General features: G+C 38.0%; 1 protein-coding gene across 1 annotated transcript in view; it reads left to right on the forward strand.

Moving 5' to 3' along the window:
- The first annotated feature begins 12,980 nt into the window (after positions 1-12,980).
- Positions 12,981-21,849, forward strand: part of gfra4b (GDNF family receptor alpha 4b) — a 51,205-nt gene continuing 42,336 nt past the window's right edge. The window contains exon 1 of the mRNA XM_005467363.4: positions 12,981-13,442. Within this exon, the coding sequence (XP_005467420.1) occupies positions 13,400-13,442 (43 nt within the window). The 5' untranslated portion in view covers positions 12,981-13,399. The remainder of the gene's footprint in view (positions 13,443-21,849) is intronic.

Raw genomic sequence — 21,849 nt, forward strand, 5'->3', positions numbered from 1 at the left:
ATGAAATCTGCAGTGTTTAAAATAAATAAATACCACATCATAATTACTATACCTTCATGGGAATCGATTTAAGAGCATCCAAATGGTTGATGGTAAATGGTTAGAACCTGCTTATAGAGTGACAGCTGGAACCTGTCCTCAGATAGCGGTCGGTTGTTTTCTCTGCTGAAGCTTTTGCTGTCATCAGGCCAACACTGAAAGAGCTCTCTAAGACCAGGATTATATTTGGTTGCATACACTATAGATTAGCTGTCGTTCGAACCCATTCTCACTCCCAGGGCATCCATTAGTGCAGTTTTGTCAAAATAGCTGGCGTCACTCATTTATGCACTAGGTGTCTTTTGGTGTCTGTGTCTTGATGCACCGGTTAATGCACTGATGAGAAGGATCAGGCCCTCTCAGCCCTTCATTTGTCAACATGAGTGTGTTTTAAGTGGAACAACAACATTTTGCTGTACCTAATCATTTTTCAGTACCTATACCTTACCAAGACGTTTTCAGAGCTTAAACCTAACTATTGAATGAAAGCATGAATAAAAGCATAAAATATAAAAGATTCCCAGAAACAATTAATTCCCTCCCTGAGCCTGGTTCTGCTGCAGGTTTCTTCCTGTTTAAAGGGAGTTTTTTCTTTCCATTGTCGCCTAAATGCTTGATCATAGCGGGTCATATGACTGCAGGGGTTTTCTCTGTTTTCTTTATGTTATTGTAGGGTCTTAACCTTAGAATATCAAACACCTTGAGGCAACTGTTGTTGCAATTTTGGGCTATATAAATAATATTGAATTGAATGTGTTCCATTCCAGGATATTTTTTCTTCCATTTGATAGATAAGCAAATATGTGTGAAATGTAATAATCGCAAATGTATAAAAGTTCTGTGACTCTTCTTATTAAAAAAAAAAAAATCAAAATCATACCTGATCTAACTTTAGCCGTTCTTGTACTTCAAGCATAGCTGCTATTTTTAAATGTACCTCCAATTCAATTGAGTTCAGTTCAGTTTAATTCAATTTTATTTATATAATCACAGCTGATGTCCCCATGGACCTCAACCTTGCACAACTAGGAAACATGAACTGACCTGTCGAGTGTCTTTACTGTAGTGAGGGATATTCTGCTCAGAAGAGTCCACGGCGTACTTAAAACCCGTTTCAGCTCAACAAGTATTGTGTATCAATTAGGCTGTATTAGACTGGAGTTCTAATACACAACACTGCAAACTGTCTCTTGCTTCTTGTACAGAAATAAACTTGAAAGCCACCAGAAGTTTGCTTTATTTACACACTGTGCAATTTCTGATGAAAAGGTCAGAAGAGAAGGAAAAAAGAATAGTTTTAGTGAGCCTATATAGCCTAGATAAGGAACTGAAGGTGAGTGAACTTTGTAATACAAAAGTACTCTGAGGTTTGAGCTGTTCATTAATTGGTATGTCTGCCTTGGATGACAAAAGTGACGTCAACAGCGGCAAATGTCAGCTGCAGTTATACACCTTTTTAAACAGGCTTTCTGATAATGAATAGTAGGAACTGGGTCTGAAGCACCAAGTTGGTAAAAAAAAAAAAATCCAAACTATTTGAAAAAAAGACTCAGTGAAAAATATCAACTGGTAACAGCATTCCACTGTTAAAAAGACATAGTTTACCTGTTTGAACTGTTACAGATTTAGGTTAACAGCTTTGACGTACATTTTTGACGAGGCGCATCAAGTAATCTTTCTGCTCTTTCAGTAAAGAAACATTCATAACTTTCTGATCTTTGTCTGTATGCATAAATTGCGAAAATGCCCGAATAAGCAGCTGTTTATTCTTTGCAGTATATCATGCTGATGTAATGAACCACTAGAGAAAAATGTCTTAAGGGAAACTGGAAGACAAAGAAGAGCTCAACAGTTCTTAATTTCTCATCTTTGCAAAAAATGAAACGTGTAAAGCACGTTATATTGCAGTGATTTCCAGTATAACTATGAAGTGCAAGCACTATGAGATCTGGGGACCCATAGTTGCAACAGTTATTTATTAAAGCAGGAGGGGATGACACCTACAGCAGATTGCCTTATTATTTATAATGCTTGCTGCACATTATGTGAGCGGTTTTACAATGACAGCTTATGAGAGCACTGCTGTGAAGAGAGTTAAGCTAAAATCATGACATAACTTCTCTCGTGGCAGTCACTGACAGGTCATTTATTTAAATTTTCTAAACGATTTATGTAAGTTGTGCTGTGTATGCAGTAAATGTACTGCTTTGTTGAAATTACACACTGAATTTTACATTGGAGCTTAATAACGAGAATTTTATAATGAAAACAATAGCCCAAACAATAACTTACCTTCATAATAAAGATGTATATTAGACCAATATCACTGCTGTGCTGATTACATCGAAGAAATTCTGAAAGCTTCACCACTTATAGTGTTGAGAAAATAATAACCCAAGATAATTGAATTAAGAGTAACTTACTTACTTTTCATAAAAATGCTGCATATTATGAATAACCTTCAGTTGTCTTTTTGTAGTTTTGCCTGCTGTTCTGATTAGATGGATCTGATGTGATGTAAATCTGGTCAAAGTTTAATAACCATAGTTAGGTCCATAATTTGTGGACAAAGACACATTTTGCAGTTTTGCCTCTCTGTCACTTCATCAAAAATAAAACGTGACTGAAGTGGTGTAGATGTTTAGTTAAAATTCAGGGGGTTAGAAGCGGTTTAGAAACACGCAGGTGTAAAGGGAGGCAGCCTGACTGGATCTGCTTGTTACCTGTTGTAGTTCAGGGCCTGGCTGCTGGGGTCGGCACTCACTCAGCTTTCACTCTGGGTTCTTGGCTAGCTTAGGGTTAGCATGCTGTCTTGCCAGATGCTAGCAAAGAGCCGAAGTTGTGTTAGCAGCATAATGCTGCTGGGTGGAGTTTTTTTTTCTCATTACCATTTATCTTGTCCTTTTTTGCATTGAAAATAAATGTGCATGCTCTGGACTGCGTTGCTATTTTCCGCCTCTGACACGCAAACTGAAAGCAGCTGATTGTAGTGTGAGTGCAAGAACTAATCCTGGAGTACAGGAAGTCAGGAGTGGCTGCCAGATAGCGGTGAGGTGAGCGGTAGGAAAGGGATGACATCAGGGATGGAGTCTGAGCCATCTCTTGTTTTTTCTTTTTTAAAGATGTGGTCTGGCCAAACTCTAGATGACTTGAAGTTCACATTGTGATGCTTGCAGATAACATTGTAATTCATAATGAGGTGGAAGTGAGCTTGGAGAGGTGGAGGTATGCTCTGGAAAGAAGAGGTATGCAAGTCAGTAGAAGAAAGACAGAGAGACAGGTGGAAAGTTGAACATGTAAGGAATACAGATAGTGAAAACACGAAGACCTCAAAGGAGCTTCATGCATGTTGGAAAGGAGGTCGTGCAGAGGGTTGGTGTTACAGAGGAGCATGCTGTTAAAGGGAGTTGCTGAAAGAAGAACATGAAGAAGATGCTCTGCTTTACTGGAGTCGCCTTTAGCTTCTCCTTGTTTGTGAGCCTCTCTGTCTCTCTGCCTTCACTTTTGTCTTCAGTAAGTGTGGTGATTCACATGGTCATTAAAGAATATCCAATTTCTTTGACTTGACACTTAGCCTCCTTGCAGTTTGCTTTGGGTCATTATCCAATTGGTTTTGCAGCATTTGCCTGAATCTGATTTGAAATGATAGCCCTGTACACTTCAGAAATTTCTGCTATTATCAATAAATAAACACTTCCTATTCAGTTCATACATGTCCGTGTCATAACATTGTCTCCACCATGTTTGAAAGACAGTGTGATATGTTTTAGATCATAAGCTGCTTCACTTCTTTTCCAGACTTTTCTCTTCCAATCATTCTGGTAAAAGTTCTTCTTGGTTTCTGGTCCAAAGGTGTTTTTCAGAACTGTGAATACTCTTTTGAGTGTTTTACCAACTTTACATCAATAATATTCCAAATTAAAAAATGATAATAATAATAATGATAAATTTGAGCATGACATTTAAAGAACCTTTGTTCTAATATTGCCTACCAACCAACATAAGCCTACTCTGTCTAAAGAATTCTGAGATAGAGTCTACTTTCCCCATTATTGTAAAGAGTATACACTGCATACATAGTGCTAGATTTGAAGGTTGAACAAAAAACTATAAAGATGGAACAAGTTTTACTTAAGCAGTAAAAAAGGAGTAAAAAAGTAAAAAAAAGAGAGCAACTTAAAAAACCAAACACAATTAAAAAGACTCTTTATATGCGACTGTTGTTTATGGCAAATATCTTTGTTTGACCTAAAATCAGCAATGGAGATCACACTAAATGAGAGGTATCCCTCTTCCATAACCCCTATCTATAATTCATGAAGTAATGGGATACACGGCACACAACATGGAATTTACCATAGAGCATAGTACTATGCAATATTCATGTAAACCTCAGGCCAGTATGAGGAATGCAAGGTACTGAAAGTCATACAGAGCTGAATACTGCATGACTTGAAGGATAACATCGAGTTACCTTGGGGCCAAAAGATTGAATCACTACTTGACGTAAGAGCTGTCATACTCCTTACATACAACACAGATGGTGAAAAAAAATTAAAAATTATTATCACATATGTTGCCACAGCTTCCCAACAAATCCTCTCACAAGCAGCTGCTACATTCCTTGTTAGTACAAATCAAGCAGCAGCAGCATTATAACAACAACACATGAAAAAAACAAAAACTCCACAAAAACAGCTTGCAAACTGCTGTCTGGATTTTTTAAGTTGCACCCCCTCTGCACAGCCAAACAGATAATTTCATGAATAACTACTTGCATAGATGCAGGGCTCATCAAAAATTGTAAATTCATTTTTTTTCCTGCTTGAAGACAGATACGTGGCTTCAACCACTCACTCTGCAGCCTATTAAATAAAGACACAAGGTAAATTGTTACTTCAGCTTGTTTGAGGGGGAATGAAAGCGGTGAGGACTTCAAAGGGTTTCTGAATACATTATGGAAATTATGTAAAATGTTCTATGAAGACAATTATAAACCGTGAGTTTAAAAGAGAAATTTGGGCACTTGAACATTCTGGTATGTGTTGATGTATGTAGGTGTTTAGCGAGTGGCGAATAAACAGAAAATAACAACCCATGTTTATATGTGAGGTTACTGTGAGATAACTGCAAAGTTAATTGAGCTGGCTGAGCTGTTTGGCTTAGAACCACTATGGAAAACAGCTTTGGCTCCCATTTTGACCTTTGACCTCACCAGACGCTGCCTTCTAATTTGGCTAATTGTGTTTTTCCCAGGGGATCCATATACACGGCTGTCAATGAATGGGTGTCAGGTCAGTGTTAAAACATAGGTCACAACACAGACATGTGGAAAAGAGTTCCATCTTTTATTGTCAGAGTAGCATTAAATTATTAAATCTGCATATTGATTGCGATCGCCACTTTATACTGATGTTTTTTATGTAATTACTAAAACCCCTAAAAGGATTAGTAACTGTATACATATCCTGTATGTTTCGATGGCTGTCCCCCACCAAGTATAGAAACCATCTAATTTCAACCAATGAGCTGCCAGCATAAGTCTGCAGGAATTCATTCCAGTTTATTTGTATTCTCACAAACTGAAATCCATCCATCCACACGTTAATCTATCTACTTTACAACTTATTCAATGGGGAATTGAGCATATCCAGCAGAAACCCACGCAAGCATGAGCTGAGCATACAAACGCCAACCAACTTGGTGGTTAAACCTCTCACTATGAAGCCAAAGTGTTAACCGTTACACCACCATGCCACCACAAAGTGAAATGCCCAATGCTTTAATGTAGCATTAGTCATGTACTGTATATGCAGCTTATGTGATGTAGTCATTGTAAATAAACATTAATAATAATGATAAGGTCAGTTCCTTACAACCTAGTCAGCTCAAATAATTTTCTGGGCTGGTGTGAGGAGCATACAGTTGTTTCTTAGGTATTCAATGATCTGATGAACACATCCATTGTTAATCTATATTCTCACTCTTGATTTGTTATGTTCTGGTAGTTGCTAAGGGATCCCTTTTCATCGTATTTTAATGATACCCGTATTTTCTGACACACAGGGATACCATTTCTGTGCAGATTTTCAAACACGAGGAAGAACAAAAACCCATTAAAGCCCACATTATGAGGTAGGAGGGTTGACAGATGGCACAATGAAACAAGCATTGTGGGGAGTTTTTGTTTTTTCTTTTGCACACTTGTTGTTTTTTTTTAACTTTATCTTTTCTGTTAACACTTGGTTAGGTTTAGGCATTAAAAATCTATGTTCGGGTTTAGGAACTAAAAGGTTAAATCTTGCGTGTGTTTACCTGCGTACCCCTGTGTGTTTGCGGGGTGTTGGCGATTGCTAAATACGCATTCAAAAGCAACTGCTCTATGCAGATGTTGCAAAGTAATGATCTGTTTTCAATCTAAACAAAGTCCAAGTATCTACTAACGCACACTCACAAACTCTAACACTAACACAAGCTTGATCACTCTTGTCTCCAACTGACGTGTAAGTTCCTTCTTTGTTTAAACTAAAGGTCTTTTGTGTGTAATTGTATTGCATGACATACAATGTTTGGTAGATTTTCTTCTCATTTGTGAAGAACTTTGTCTTCTGTTTTGTTCTTAGACTTTTAAAAATAGCATTTAAAGAGCTGCTAACTTGTGATTTGAATGATCAACATGAAGATATAGGTGAGACTTTATCATTTAAGATGCACACATATTTTAACTTTGAGAGACATTAAGTGCAGACTGAGCAAGTTTTGACATTATAGATATTATCCCAGAATATAATGTCTATAATGAAGATAATATAATATTATAATGATGAAGAGTATCATAATTATATGGAAGCCCGTTTCCGCCACAAAAAAAAAAGTATCAGTAACATACATTTCGACTTATTAACCTGAAATTTCGAGTTAGCTCTGCCAATCAGGAATCTACGTGGAATGCGTGTTCAAAACCGGATCGCAACAAATTAGAGCTTTCGAGAGTAGCTTTGCTGATAGTAATGCCATGTGATTCAGCTAATAACACAAGGATTTTATCATTTGTAAAGCCACGCTGAAAACAATCAGCAATTTGTGAATTCATGACTGGCTGTAATGCTGGTAGCTTAGCTGTAGCATTTGTAGCTGAGGGCTTCAGCTTCAGCCGGGTAACAAGGAAATGACGTCATTCACGTAGATTACTGATTGGGCGCTAACGTGAGTTATAACTCAAAATTATGAGGAAAGTAAGTCGAAATTTCGAGAAAATAACTAGAAATTTCGAGAAAGATAAGTCGAAATTTCGAGTTATGGATACTTTTTTTTTTTTTTTTTTTTTTTAGTGGCGGAAACGAGCTGCCCTATCATTATATTAACCAACTCCAACAAGGTGGAGACCTAAAAGTTTCTTGTGGGACTATATCACTGAAATAACATTTTTTGCATGAAAACTTTTGTACCTCATTAACTCTTTAACTAAATTTGGGAAACTATTATATACTTTATAGAGAGATTACACAGTTACACAAGCTGTTGGTAGTCTACCTAAAACCACCTACCAGACTAAAACACACACACACACCTGTATACCAAGTTATATGGCAACCTGTTTCAGGATAGATACAAATACAGACCGGCGTCAGTTCAGGGAATTCAGAATAACACACTCAGATTTTGTTGTCCTTGCCTGACTGGATGCTTTGTTTCTGTTGGTCCCGCGGGTGTTTATCACAGCATGGGTGGGTTATAGTTCAAAATAAATGAACTTTGACCGCAGTGTATGTGCGCTTTGCTCAATGAAGCGGCAAAGTTTTGTAGTGGAAGCCACTGGAAATAACGGGCTTCATAGTGCAGTAGTACCATTGTTGCATCATGACTGAAAACCCTTTAAGACAGCAAAAACAGCAGCTGAAAACGGTGGAACAACACGTCATCCAGATGTGGTAGCATAAAGGAAGTCAGTTAAAATAGAAGGACCATGTACTACTAAACTGTAGCATATCATCCTGCATGACTTTACCAGGTCAGAGCGTAGACTTAAACAAGAACGATGAACACGTGGATTAATAATGATATATCAAATGAATCTGTTGATTCTAAAGCATCACAAATACACAAGTTAGTCAAAATCTTACTGTTATTAGTACACAGTGATTAGCTGTAGAGGATTATAGTAACCTGAAACACATGAAGCTGGATGGAATATAGGAAGTATTTTACAATTCAGCATCTCCAACAGTGAAATAAAACATCATGACTAACCTCTTTTTTCAACAGCAGCATCTCTTCCTACAAACATCTCATAGAGATATCTGTGATAAAGACCAAAGAGAGACATCTATATACAAGCAGAAAACTTGGACTGGCCCACTTATTTTGGTGTGAATACTCACACATTTACAAAATCCTGAGAGATGAGTTATGGAACTTAAAACACAGAGCTGTTGATCCAGGTGCCATCTGATTATTTTTGGCCACCGGGAGTGTCAGGAAATCAGTGATAGATGTTCTCGGATAACCTTATCACCCCTTTAAACCTACCCCAGAGATAGATAGCCTGTACTGAGAAAGCAAGAACTCATGAATCTGTCACTGCCAGTGTAACCCGATCTTTTTGCTCTACTAATCTTTGATTACATGAGTGATAATGGCTGAAGAGGGTTTAAAGTATGAGAAAAGACTCAGTAAGCATACTGTATATTCTAAATAAAGTTGCTGTGGAAAAACACCTTTGTTCTTACAATGCTCAAATGAGGCATTAGAGAACTATTATCTTTGTATCACTTACTGATTAATTAATTCAATAGTGCCCTCTCTCCTCTGTCTCTGTGCAAGTGTGTGTGTTTGTGTCTGCACCTGTGTGGTCCAAATGAAGTTTAAGACACAACTAGGCATCTAGAGAGGAGTAACCTTCCACACACCATGCACGAGACACACCATCTGTTCTAGTGAGAGGTAACAAAGTCACCGTCTGTGCAAATGTTCGCCATGGAGTCTGGCACCAATTGAGCATCACTCTATTTGGCATGGTATTGGTGACACGCTTGCCAGATTGTTGTGACTACATAGTTCTAAATTTCCTTGCATGTTTAACAGTGCAATAAAATTGTATGGTGCAAAGTTTAAGCTTTAAGCTTTAATAAATCACATTACACTTCTTTAATAGAGAAACACAATTCTGTTATTTAAAAGAAGACAGTCTAAGCTGTTTCAAATCTGTCCTTAGGTCATTAAGATGCAAAAAAAAGGAGAAGAGTGAGAAAAAGCAAATGTCTCAAGCGTTCACAGAGAACAGCTACTGTTCTGTTTGCAATCAAGTACAGACATGATGTCACTATCCTGGGAGCAGTATGTATGGGATCCTTTTAAGTCAACGCTGTGAATGTTTGAAGGTGCAGAGAGAAGTGTTGAAATACATGCCACCCCCATTATTGAGCACTAAACATGAGCTTATGCTTCCAGTTCTAACCCACCGTCCTCCCTAAAACAAGTGTTGCGTTGTTATTTATTGTGTTTGTATGTTGTGGTTAACAGTTTATGTACACTCATCATGAACATAAATACCACGGTAACTGTTCTTCTTCCAGGGTGGAATGATTGCACAGTATGCATCTTTAATGACTTTTAGAAAAGAAGACTTGGGTGCTGAAGTTTGAACTTATGTTTATGTGACAGGTGAGACCTGAGTCTGGGAACCGCCCCTGGTAGGCGGGGCTAGGTTGTTCCCTTTTATAAGCACAGGTGCAGGTAGTTAGTCCATCTGTTGTGTGAACCTGGAGCTGTGTGAACGTGTGGTCTAAGCTGTGCTATTTGGCCTTTTTAGCTTTTCTATGACAACAAAATTCATGGCTCACCATTGACTTGTGTTGTATGAGTGGGCATAATTGTCTGCTTGAAAAACTGATCGATCCATCCTGATCCCCGGCAACCTCCTCCAACTCATCCAGGACAGACACCCAGACGTTCATGTGCCTGAAGTGCCCAGGAGACATCCTGATCAGTTGCCTGAAGCAGATTAACTTGCACACATAATTCCCCCTGGAATGATCAAGCGCTCCACCCCACTCCAACACAGAAGTCAGACTTCTCCAGAGGAAGTCTATGGCTGCTGGCTGCATCCACAATTCCATTCCTTTGGTGCCTACCCAAAACTCATGTCGGGAATCTTCCTCACCTGTTATCTGCATCAATATACCACTAGACAAATCCATGCACCCATCTCTTGCTCTTCTATCCAAATTTTAGTTTTAGGCTACTAGATAGCCCTGTGACAGACTGGTGATCTGTCCAGGATGTACTTCTTGCCCCATTGCACCTGGGATAGGCCCCAACCACATCCCATGACCCTGAAATGGATAAGTGGAAGAGAATGGATGGATACTACATTTCTCTAAGTTAAACTAAAGCATTTTAATGTAGCTTTTGAAATTTTGAGTAGTCAAATAATTCTTTCACACTGTAAAGTCTTTTTTTTGTATCAGCTGTAGGCCTTTCTTTAACTTTTTGAACTCCTGGTTTCACATTATGATGGAAGCTCCTCTGGGGAGCATGATTTTCAGTGTGGTGTATTCTTCCTTTGTTGTATATGCTGCCTCACTGTTGTACTGTCATCAGCAATAAAACCAAACCACAATGTCATAGAATAACAATTAAAAAGTATCCAACAAATAGGGAACTCTAGACAATGAGGATATAATGCTTTGATTTTTCAAGCAGAAATCAGCCTACAGTGAATATGGCTGCTAAATGGTTTCAACAAATATTTACAAAGCCTCTTTTCATCACCCAGTTTGGTGATTTTGACACCAGCGATTATGGGTACAGTAACTAATCCCTCATTAATGTTGTGTCCTCACTGCTCTGTGTCACAAGGATAGGAAATCAATGAACCTTTGCCTGAAGCAAAAACTGAGGGCTGTCCATCTCCCATGTTTAAATAGCACCTCCTCTCCAAACTGATCTACTGGCAGTAACTTAGTCTCCAAAGGGCAACATAATCATGTTTACCAGGCAGGTCCATCTACAAGAGAACTCCTAGCGGAGGGGATTAGATCACATTTGGTCAACATTTCCTAATTTGAGCATAAAATAGACCTTTCTGAATCCACGATAGACTTGGAAGGAGCAGGAGACTAATGGTTTATGAGAAAACAAACATTTGCTCTCTAATTCTCCCAAAACCATTTACTGGGCTTTTTCATTCTTCCAAATTTAATGTTAATTTGAATTACAAATGCCAATGCACATTGCAAATATGTATGAAGAAATCCCTATGGCACCGAGCTGCTCTTTAAAGATTCAGAAAGCAGTTTCAGAGCCCATCTTCCCATGTTTAACATTTCCATTGGGAGTCCTTAATGTATTGTTCCAGATATTCTCACTGCAAACTTGTTAGGGAACTAAAATTACAATCGTTGAGGCATAAAGACATTTTACAGTTACAGTTTTTCCAATGTGAGACTTCAGCAAAAAATAAAAAGTTGAAACAACTATGGCTCTGAAAATGCTTAAATTAATGTTGCTGGCTCATGTAAGTCCATTGAAGCACTACAGCACAGCAGCCACAGGCAGTAAAGATGATACTAACAGGCGGAAATGGCCCTTCCGAGGTCTTCATTCTGTCTTTCATACACAGCTGGATCATCCTTTTGGACCCTTGGTTGCTTTATAGACACAAACACGTGCACAAATATACAGTAAAGCATACACACTGAGTCTGGCTGATCCAATACTGTGACTCTTTTGTTATCTGCTCCTCACCAGCTTTGTTTGCATGGATCATCTGGAAACTCTATTTGTTGCTGCCGTTTTGGAGATGCACTAAAGTGGTCAGTCAACAAACTCTAAATGCACATCCTGGTCTACTGATGTTCTCTTCGAACAAAAAGGGCCTCTGAACCATAAAATGAACAGATGGTGCGAAAGTTGAATTCCTAACACTAAAGAATCAATAACTGTCTGTTTCAAAACAGTGAACAGCTCTGAAAATTGAGCATTGTAGGTCTGGCTGTCAGTACTGACCGGGAACTGCATCCACCTCTCTGTAGGGGGCAAGCATTAAAGGTTTTCCGTGAAACAAAAGAGAAAACTTTATAGTTTGATAAGACTGCAGTGTATTAATATTGTTTGAAACATGTCACTTTCACACAGCTATCAAGGTGTTGTCCTGTGCTTAAAAAAAACAGTTTTAAAGTATTTTTGGTTTTCAGCCATCAGATGGTGTCTTGTATTTATCTTATGTGTCTATATTAGTTGTCACATCAATATCCTCATATAATGATGTTAGGTTAGCATATTACTACATGAATTTCAACTGTTAGAGCTTGTACAAAGAAGCCTAATCAAACAGACTTCTGGTTGAGAATGTCCCAAATGTGCCTTTTTTGAGAGTCGGTATTGTTATTAACCTTTTGTTCGGCTTCTGCCCCCCCAAGAAAATACATGCATTCAACATTTGGGGCGCTCACACACTTTCCACTATTTCAGTTCAAAGTACCAATTTACTTTTCTTTTTAAGTCTCTTTTTATTAACTCTGGCTGCAAAATCTCATACTTTTTATTATATAAGCAATTTGAATGACAAGTGTTAGACCTTGAGGTGATGAGAAAGGATGGGAATGAATAGTAGGAATTATAAAAAGAAAGGGAGCTCTTTATCTCCTTGTTTCATGGAATTCAGGTAGTGATTAAAGTTAAAAGTATATAGTCAACTGCTTGAAACGGTCTACATTTTTTAGGTTAGAAAATCAGAAACTATAAGGAAAACATGAGATGCTCAATAAATTCTATCCAACCTATCACATAGTAAGTGAAGACACAGTTAACTACTTTCCCCACACTGTAGGTCCTCTGAGTCATAACATTATAGTGTTTCTGTGAATTAACATTATCTCATTTTCACCGCTAAGCCCTGACCACGTAAGCATGCGGTTTAAAATGTCCCTTCCTACACAAACAGTCCCCCCTCCTCCCCACCCCACGTCTTTGGCAGTGGTTCTCCCCAGCACTCTGCATCTCTCCAGCAGCGGACTCAAGGACCTGTGTGACCACCGCGACGTGCAACAGAAGGGTCTCTGACAATACCGGACCATACAACGCACAGGACAACTTCCCCTCACAATATTACGCATGGCTCTGCCTTTGCGCAAAAGCGCGACTCTAACAGCGACTTGGAAGTAACTGATGGGATTGTAAGACAAAAAAAGACAGGGACAACTAGAAAAAGACGATTTGAGGATTTTTCAAGAGCTTATTCTCTTTGAGCAAATAATGATCTCCAAATGCATAAAGGGGCACTTCATTCTTACCGTGTAATTATCCTGCTGTAGGTGTAGCTCCGACGCATAACCAGAAATTCAAATTTCAAACGGAGATGGATCTGTGGGGAGTTTATCTCTTTCATCTTATAACTTTGGGTGAGTAAAAACTTGTCTTTTCTATTAGAGCACCAATTAGCCAATGTCACCTGTCCTCGCCCGGGAAACAAAGTAAAACAATCACGATTCGGGTTTTGATTGCAAAAAGCTGATGAAATTAAGTTGGAAGGAGTTCATCGGTCGTCCCCTCCTTGAGCCTTTAGCATGACTGTATGATCACAACTGTATTTCAAATCTTCCCGTAAAATGGCATTTAATTAATCAACAATAACTCAAGAACGAGAATGATAAATTAGCGGTATTCCTCAACCTGTGTGGTCGGCTATGCAAAACGGATATGCCTACGTGCACGTGCTTATGTGTGAGCGTAGGTGTCCGTGCATGGATGCTTTTAGTGTAGGTGCATTTTCCCACTACAGGTATTGATGTGTATAGTATCTTTGGCTTAACTTCTGCATTTATACGAAATACACTATGATACATATCCACGTGACATGTGTTCATATCATGAAAAAATGTTAAATGGCTTTATCAGTCAAAATACCCTTAAATATACATTTTCAAACTTTAAATAGCAGAATTTCTTTTTTCTTTTCAAGTAAAGCCTCTAAAAGTGACCATCAGCAGCAGTACATCAGTCATTGCTGTGAGTGTCACTGAGGTACCTGCTCTCTGTGTAATTGAATGGAGCTGAAATATTGATTTTTTTTTTTTTTTTTTTTTTTTGTGGTAACAGTCCACTGTCTTCAAAGAGAAGAGCAGCTTGTTGTTGGGTCTCAGTGTCTCTTTGTCATTATACACAAATGTGTCAATCTCAGTCCTGCTGCCACAGTGTTAACTATTATGATTATACCCACTGATGGCTGCAACACAAGACAGCATCATGCCCAATTTAATTGGCACCAGGTTTCCTGCTTAACAAAGACAGTAAAAAGCACTGTATCTAACTCCTTTATTCATTATTAATATCCACATTGGAGGTCTTCATTAGAGAAATGAAAGAAGATGCCAGTAAGAAATGCTGAATGGGAAAACAGTTTGCTTTTTGAGTCAGCTTTTCTCTCCATATTGACCTTTGATGAAAGCACTTTATTTTGGCATGATCTGGCTGGTAATGGATAACTGGAAAAAGACAGAGATATGGCCATATGCCTTGTAGCAACTCCCCATTTGTATTTCATTTCACAAACCTGCATATTCATGTTAAAATTTGAATATTTGTCATAAAAAAGCATGTCTTCATTCAAAAGAAAGTCTAAGTCTGCTTAGCCATCTGCTTAAATTAATTAGCCAAGATCCAACTGTAAAAGGTCAGAAAATACAGCCTGGTTGGATGACTCAACTCATTTAGTCAGCCTTGTGGGCAGAAAAATAAAATCGCACATTACCAAGCTCTCCTAACTATTCCAGATACCTGCAAGTCAACACAGAGTGATCTCAAAATGACCACAATTTTGGAAGAAAGTGCTCTTAAACCGAACACCAGGAGTCGTAGTTCTCAGCTGGGAATTGGGCCATTAGAGGTTGGCATTGTCAGATTATTCCTCTGGTTTTGTTGCCTCACTTTGCTGTGAAATCAAGTTAGAACGGTGAAAGATTTTCGTTCCAGCAAAGAACTACACAGAAATACAGCATATTAGGACGTAGTAGGGCACTTTGAGGCATATGTACTGGAGTGCGCCCTGTGTGTGTGGGGGTGTGTGTGTGTGTGTGTGTCATTTCACTTTTATTGTTCCCTTGATAAGAACCAGACATGTTTCCTTAGGGGCTGAAATAATGAGTCAATTAATTGGATAGAGTTAGTTGACAGCTTTAAATTCTTAAGTCTGTTTTCCCTGGAAACATGCATGCTTTCAGGTTATCACAATCCAAGCGTTTTTCTCCTTTGTTTTTTTTTTCCTTTTCCTTTCAAACACTTGGCGAGACAAACCTGACAAGCTGTTTGATTTGTAGAACAAATAAGTGACATATTTTTCAACGATAATAATAATAAATTAGTTGCAGCTTTATAATGCTTGTTGGCTTGGTTGAAAGAGCTCTGGAAATGACTTAAAATAGTTCCATTGGTGCTTTTTCATTAATTAGCTGCACCTGGCGTAATCTGGTTGATTTGGTCTGTGATGAGACACAAACAGTGATGATGTTCGGCCCAGACCTGCAAGTACTGAGGAAGACATTAATCTAGCAGAGGGTCAGTTTATGCATTCAGAGGACTTATGGAGTTCAGAGTGAATCACTCTTGCCTGCACTGTTATGGAAAGCTAAAATGAATCTGAGGCAAGTAGTTGACTGTCCGAGCTTTGATTTTATCTTGCGTGATAAATGTGCACTGGTGTTCACTGTGACGGGTCCACACCGAAGCTCAAAATTATATAGAATTAAGCACAATTGTGCTGTGCAAGTCTTTTTTAAAGGTTAGATAAGCTTTTCTTTTAGTATTAACTTGAAACGGAAAATTGTATGCCGCAGTTACATCCCAGTGATTTCGTATCAAGGTGCAACTCCCAATTGTAGGACAAGATGATTGCATTTAATATTAGTAGGTCTAACTGAGTGAAAGCATCAGAAGTGATCTCTAGTGGCACTCAGACTAGTAATGGTTGCAGTGAAAACTTAATATCAGGTGACAAGAATGCAAATTTATTTCTCTTCTAACATTTTTCCTGATTAAAGCCTGTTACAGCGATTTAGTTCATCTTAAGAAGAAAGTGCACAGAATCTATCATTTAAAAGCACCTTCTTCAATCACAGCTGCTTCAGCACCCGGTTTAAGCCTACCATCATGCTATATTCTGTGATTTAATGGTTTTGACATTGTGGGATATGACCTGTGTCTTTAATGGAGATAGATAAGTACTGCCACGCATGCTATTACCTAGCATACTGGCCGGCCTCTCGTAGGGGGATTTGTCATGAATCTCATTTGAAGCAGGTAGCACCCATGGCGAAGAGACAACCCATCACAAGCTTTCTTCTGTCCTATGTGATGAAAGCCCATGCTTCTTCTTAATGCCACTTTAACAAAGAAATCCCATGTCAGACACAAGATGCATGTGAACCCTAACATCAATGACACGTAAGGGCTAAAAACCCTGGCTCCATTCCCATTCTGGCTAAAACACAGATTATATAACACCTTATGCAATTTAAAGGGGTGTTGTTTCACTGCAGCTCGAAATTCAACAAATTTTATGTTACGGCTAGCAATTATATTATCACACTATAAAGAATTAGCTCATTAACAGCTTAGCTTCCACAGACATTTATATGGACTTCTTTGATTGAGACAAGAATAATTTATGTCAGAGAGCCTGAAATTTTTATAGCACTTCTCTTAGTGGCCCCTTGGTATCCAAATAAGATCCAAGAGAGGAACAATTTCACTTTCTGTATTTCTTGGAACACATAGTCTGTTTCACTGTGTAATTTAGTGCTGATTGTAGGGAAAATGTAGCCTGGTTCCAGAACTCATCACCACCCACACCTCTGATTTGTTCAGTGATTCAAATGAAGTGAAATAAAATGGCCAGGCAAGGGAAAATCAACTATTCAGATGGTATTAAGCTAAACACACACACATTATAAAGCCAAGTATCCATTCTAAACTCTATTTAAAGGTAATCAACAAAAATGAGTATACATTTTCAGACTTTTCCACATTTCCAGCTCATAACAATAAAAATAAACTAAATACAAAAAAATTACTTGCCAGTGTAATGTAATACGTTTCAGCAACACTAGGAACTGCACTACGAATTTCAAGCTGACTATACATCTTGAATCTTAAACTGGTTTAGTTTTAGTTGGCGGTACTTAATGTTATATTTTTGTACATTGTATCTATGCCATAAAACAATATTCAGTTTTTCCCTGTGGGTTTTGAGCATCCATCCATCTAGCCATACATATTCTTCCACTTTTCTTTCATGTCAGTGTCACAGTGGGGCTGGATCCCAGCTGTTATAGGGTGAAAGTCAGGTCACAGGTACCAGTTTGTCACACAAGAGAGCCATTCACACTCACAGTCAGTTTACTATTCCCAATTAACCTAATGTGCATGTCTTTGGGCTATGGGAGGAAGCCAGAGTACCCTGGGAGAACCCACGCAAGCTTCTCCCTCTAAGCCAGCAGATTCAAGTCCAGGACACTCTTGCAGTGAGGCAACAGTGCTGACTGTACTGCCTGCAGTTTTAAAAACCATGCAAGAAACTTAATTTTAAATCTAACAGCTGCCTTGAATTCCACTATCTGTCCTCTTTTATTTCATTTTCTTCACTGCCTGACTGTTTAACCAAAACCACAAGACATTTATTATAATTTCACTGTTACCGTTTATTTTTAAATGTTAATATTAAGCACTTGTCAGTGTTCTTTGTTGGAGTAGTGAGGTGTACCAAAGCGATAATCATTTGGTTATCCAGTAGAAAAGGGATGTAAAGTATCATTTTGTACACAAAGTACTTTTTAATATAGTGCAGTAGGTGAGGAAATAAAGGAGAATAAAATTATGGAATTCGGCACAAGTGAAAGTTGCATTACTAACTTAATGCATCTGTCCTAAATACACCTTTGCTGAGCTCATGATTATTAGACATCAAGAGTTAGTGTTGCATCTAGTGAACATAATAGTCTACAGGATATAAAATTATAAAGGATACGAGTTTTCCTTCTATCAATATAGTACATTTGAGCAGCGGTCACTTGCTGGCAGAGCAGGAAGCTAAAAGCTTCAGAGACAGAATGGCTGCTACACTTTTCCTGTAGGCTGCTTCTCTTCTCCTGCTATTCTAGGAGCCCTTTAAATGCCTTTGTATTTAATTATTGAGGTTTTAGAATCTGCTGTTAAGCTGGCACATTGCCATTCATCTGATGTCAGTCAGTCTGATGGCTCCGACCTTTAATGGGGACATTATTTAATTTCTCACATAATCATCTTCCTATAATATTAAACTATGATAACTTTAAACAGTACATAAAGTTTGAGAGTAAAAGAGCCGCTCGCCGTTGGAATGTCTAAAAGTCTGAGACAAGCTGGGGGAGGGTTATTGCGAAAGACATGCCATTGATTAGGAGTGATGTATGTGGGTGAAAAATAAATGAGTCTGAGTTTAAAGCCCTAATCCATTATTATAGTCGAGTGCCCCGAGTTATATCACTGGTACCTCATTACCGAATGTGTTTACACTTTAAGATTTATGTGATTGAAGACATTCTATTAGAGGAAAATGACCAACAACAGGTAATTTGGAGACACGGTATACAATGCCTGTCTAACATTAGCGGTCTCATTTTCCTGTTTCCACAAATCAGTCATGTCTCATTTGGTTATGTTTTTCTCTTGTGTATTGAGATTTTATTAGGTGTTTCAAGCTGCTGCAAGCAAAAATTTTTATATTAACACCAGGTCAGAAACAAATCACTTTTGTATATGAAATGTTTTTCTTACTTTGTTTGTGATGAACATACAGATAAGTCAGACAGCTCTACAGTTTCTTCCTGCCATTCTACAGAGCATTTCAGCAAAGCATCATTAAATAGTCTAAGTTTAACAGTGCATTTAAATTACACATAAACAACACTCTAACCCAGCTTTAACTCTTCATGTGTTATTTAAACTTATAAAAAGCTAAAAATGTAAAAACATGACACGCCAAATATGCCTGAAGTAGCATGAATTTACACATAATACAATGATATCGCATTTGGGTTTCCAGCCAGCAACTAAACAACAGACAAACTACATTAAGCTACTTGCTGGTGATCACAAAGGAGTGCTAGTATTAGATATTTATCCTTATGTGATACTGGAGACCAGTGCACAGGGAAAAGGAGAATGAGCACTGGAATTAATTATGTTGTGATTTGCAACTACATAAATAAATCAGAATTTTATAGGTGTAGTAAATTTAGTGAATGAGTAAATATCCTGAAATGTATATCCAGATAGAGGAAACAAAATGTTTAAAGTTTTTAACGATGCCGTAAAAATCTTTAAGAGTTCTCTCCATAATGTGATGAAAGCTTTTTATACACCTCTGGGTTAATTCGGTGGTACTATGTTCGTTTTTCCGCATTCTATAAAATAAATCTTGGACAAAAATTTATTTTTCCAAAAGAGAATAAAAGAATATTCATCCAGGTGAACTGGTGATTATAAATTAGCTGTAGAGGTGAATGTGAGCATGAATAACTCTCTCTCGGTTTTTGTGAGCCCTGCGATAGACTGACAGCCTGTCATGGGTGTATCCTTCACCTCACCCAGTGCTACGACCCTCGGTTCAACAGGGCTATGGAAATAGCCATAATTAAAGCATTCTTAAATAAAAGTCAAAACTAAAAGAAAACTTCTCAAATTCATGATTTTCCTTCTTTACAGTTGTGATATGAAATGGACGGGTACTTTTTAAAAAAGATAAAAACTGATGAAACAGACCCCAGACAGTAGGCTGACAAGTGAAAAGTTCAGTGTTCACACAGCCACTTCTTTGTCACTCTCTTTTCTTATGTAAGATTTAACACTTATTGGGAGGCTTTTATTGTACTTACAGTTGATTAAATTCATCTTCACTTTAACTGTCACTTATATGCTCCATTATATGTGTATGAAGAGAGACAAAGAGAGAGGGAGAAATATATATTAGTGTGTCTGTGTGTGTATTTTTCTCTTTATCTTACTAACAAATGAATACCAATACTGTAAATTGTAAGTATACATACTACATGTAGAGTGTTATGTTGCAATATGAATGGTAAAAGTAAGAATGTAAGGAGAAGAAGCTTTACTATTATAATGATATTAAATCTATAGACATTTGCCCCAAAAAGTTGATTCTGTTCATCTGGATGTAACGTTTTCAGTTCAGTTTGCTTATTAAAAAAATAAGGTAGCATTAGCTTGTGTAGGCGAACTAGCCAGGGAGCCACCAGTCAAAACTAACCAGTGCTTTCTTCATGGCTTTGCCGTCTTACTGACTCAATTTAAAAAAACAAACAAACAAAAAAATCTAAACGTAAAATAGATGTTAATATTTTTATAGCCTAGCCTATACCTAGTAAAGGTAACTACCAATCAAGCAACACAGCACAAATACTTTTTTTTTTTTTTCTGTCAGCATTGGCACCACAGCTTTCTGTGACTACAAACACTGATTGGTTGAGGTAACTGTTGCCCCAGAGTTTGATACAAATGTTGATCACATAATAAAATCATGTTGGGAAAATCAGGATGTGCATCAGTATCAGGTCTGAAAAATTTGGATAGATGGATGCCTATTTCGAACGCTACATACACAGAGTTTATTTTAATTTTTAAACTGTTAATCTACCATCTGAGTCAGTCTGAGCTCTGTGTGGAAACCTCATGGAACAGTTTTCACACACACATTAAGTAAGACTTATAATTTCTTTAAATATTTATAGAAATCTGGTTGCAAAATGTTTTAAAAGTACAAATAAAATGTACAAAAACAAAGAGCTATGCTTCATGGTGCCAGAATAAGACTGGCTTTCCCTCCATGCATAATTACAAACTGAGATGCAGTGGCTGCTTTATAACTGACTTTGTAATATCTGTCCAGGATCATGCAACAACAACCACTAACAAAGGTCTGGGCAGGAAAATCACTGTGGTTTAAGTTGGAAGAACATTCTAGCTCATGGATAAATGCTTTTGAAAATCAGTCTTACATTTTGTTTTGTTTGACTGATATGTATTGTTGACCAAGCAATTTCTTTTAGTATGATGTGAATTTGTGAATAAGCAGTGAGGATTTAGTAAAATAACACACTGTTTAAAACAACTATTGAAGACTATCCATCCATCCACGCTCTCTCCAGCTCTGAAACCAGGATTTATGTCAATGGAGGCAATTTGTTCTTGGTAGGATCTCTTAAGAAAAAATGGCGCTGGGTGAAGAACCAATGTGATTCACAAGAGCTCTGTGGAAAAAACGGGAGACCACGTTACCTCACTCAGATTGGGATTACTAAGCCAATATCCCAGCATCACTCCTGGGGGGAGGGGCTCGTAGGTGAGCATCTGGTGGTCAGATCTTAGCCCATGGGGTGCGGTCACACACAGCCCAAATGAGCCACATGAGCCAACCCTCCTGCAGAACCAACACCTGCAACGACTGTAGGGGTCCAGTCCAGTGTGGATCAGGTGGCAGCCAAAGATGGAAGCCTTGGTGGTCTGGTTGCTGTAACCATGTGGAATTATTTTTGTGGAAAAAGTAGTGTGTGTTAAAATGTAATCACAAGCAAATAATTCCATTTTAGGGGTGTAAGGATTTATTGCCACTTGTTCAGTTAAATTCCTCATGTGTAACTTAAAAAACCCACAAACTCTGAGCCAAGCCCACAAACTAGCCATCATCCATGTAAGCGTATCAGCTTGGCAATCACTGTAGCAGAAGCAGCTCTGCTCTTGAAGCTGAATTCTATGAAA

The sequence above is a fragment of the Oreochromis niloticus genome, linkage group LG2, assembly GCF_001858045.2.
Source record: "Oreochromis niloticus isolate F11D_XX linkage group LG2, O_niloticus_UMD_NMBU, whole genome shotgun sequence".
Taxonomy (NCBI): domain Eukaryota; kingdom Metazoa; phylum Chordata; class Actinopteri; order Cichliformes; family Cichlidae; genus Oreochromis; species Oreochromis niloticus.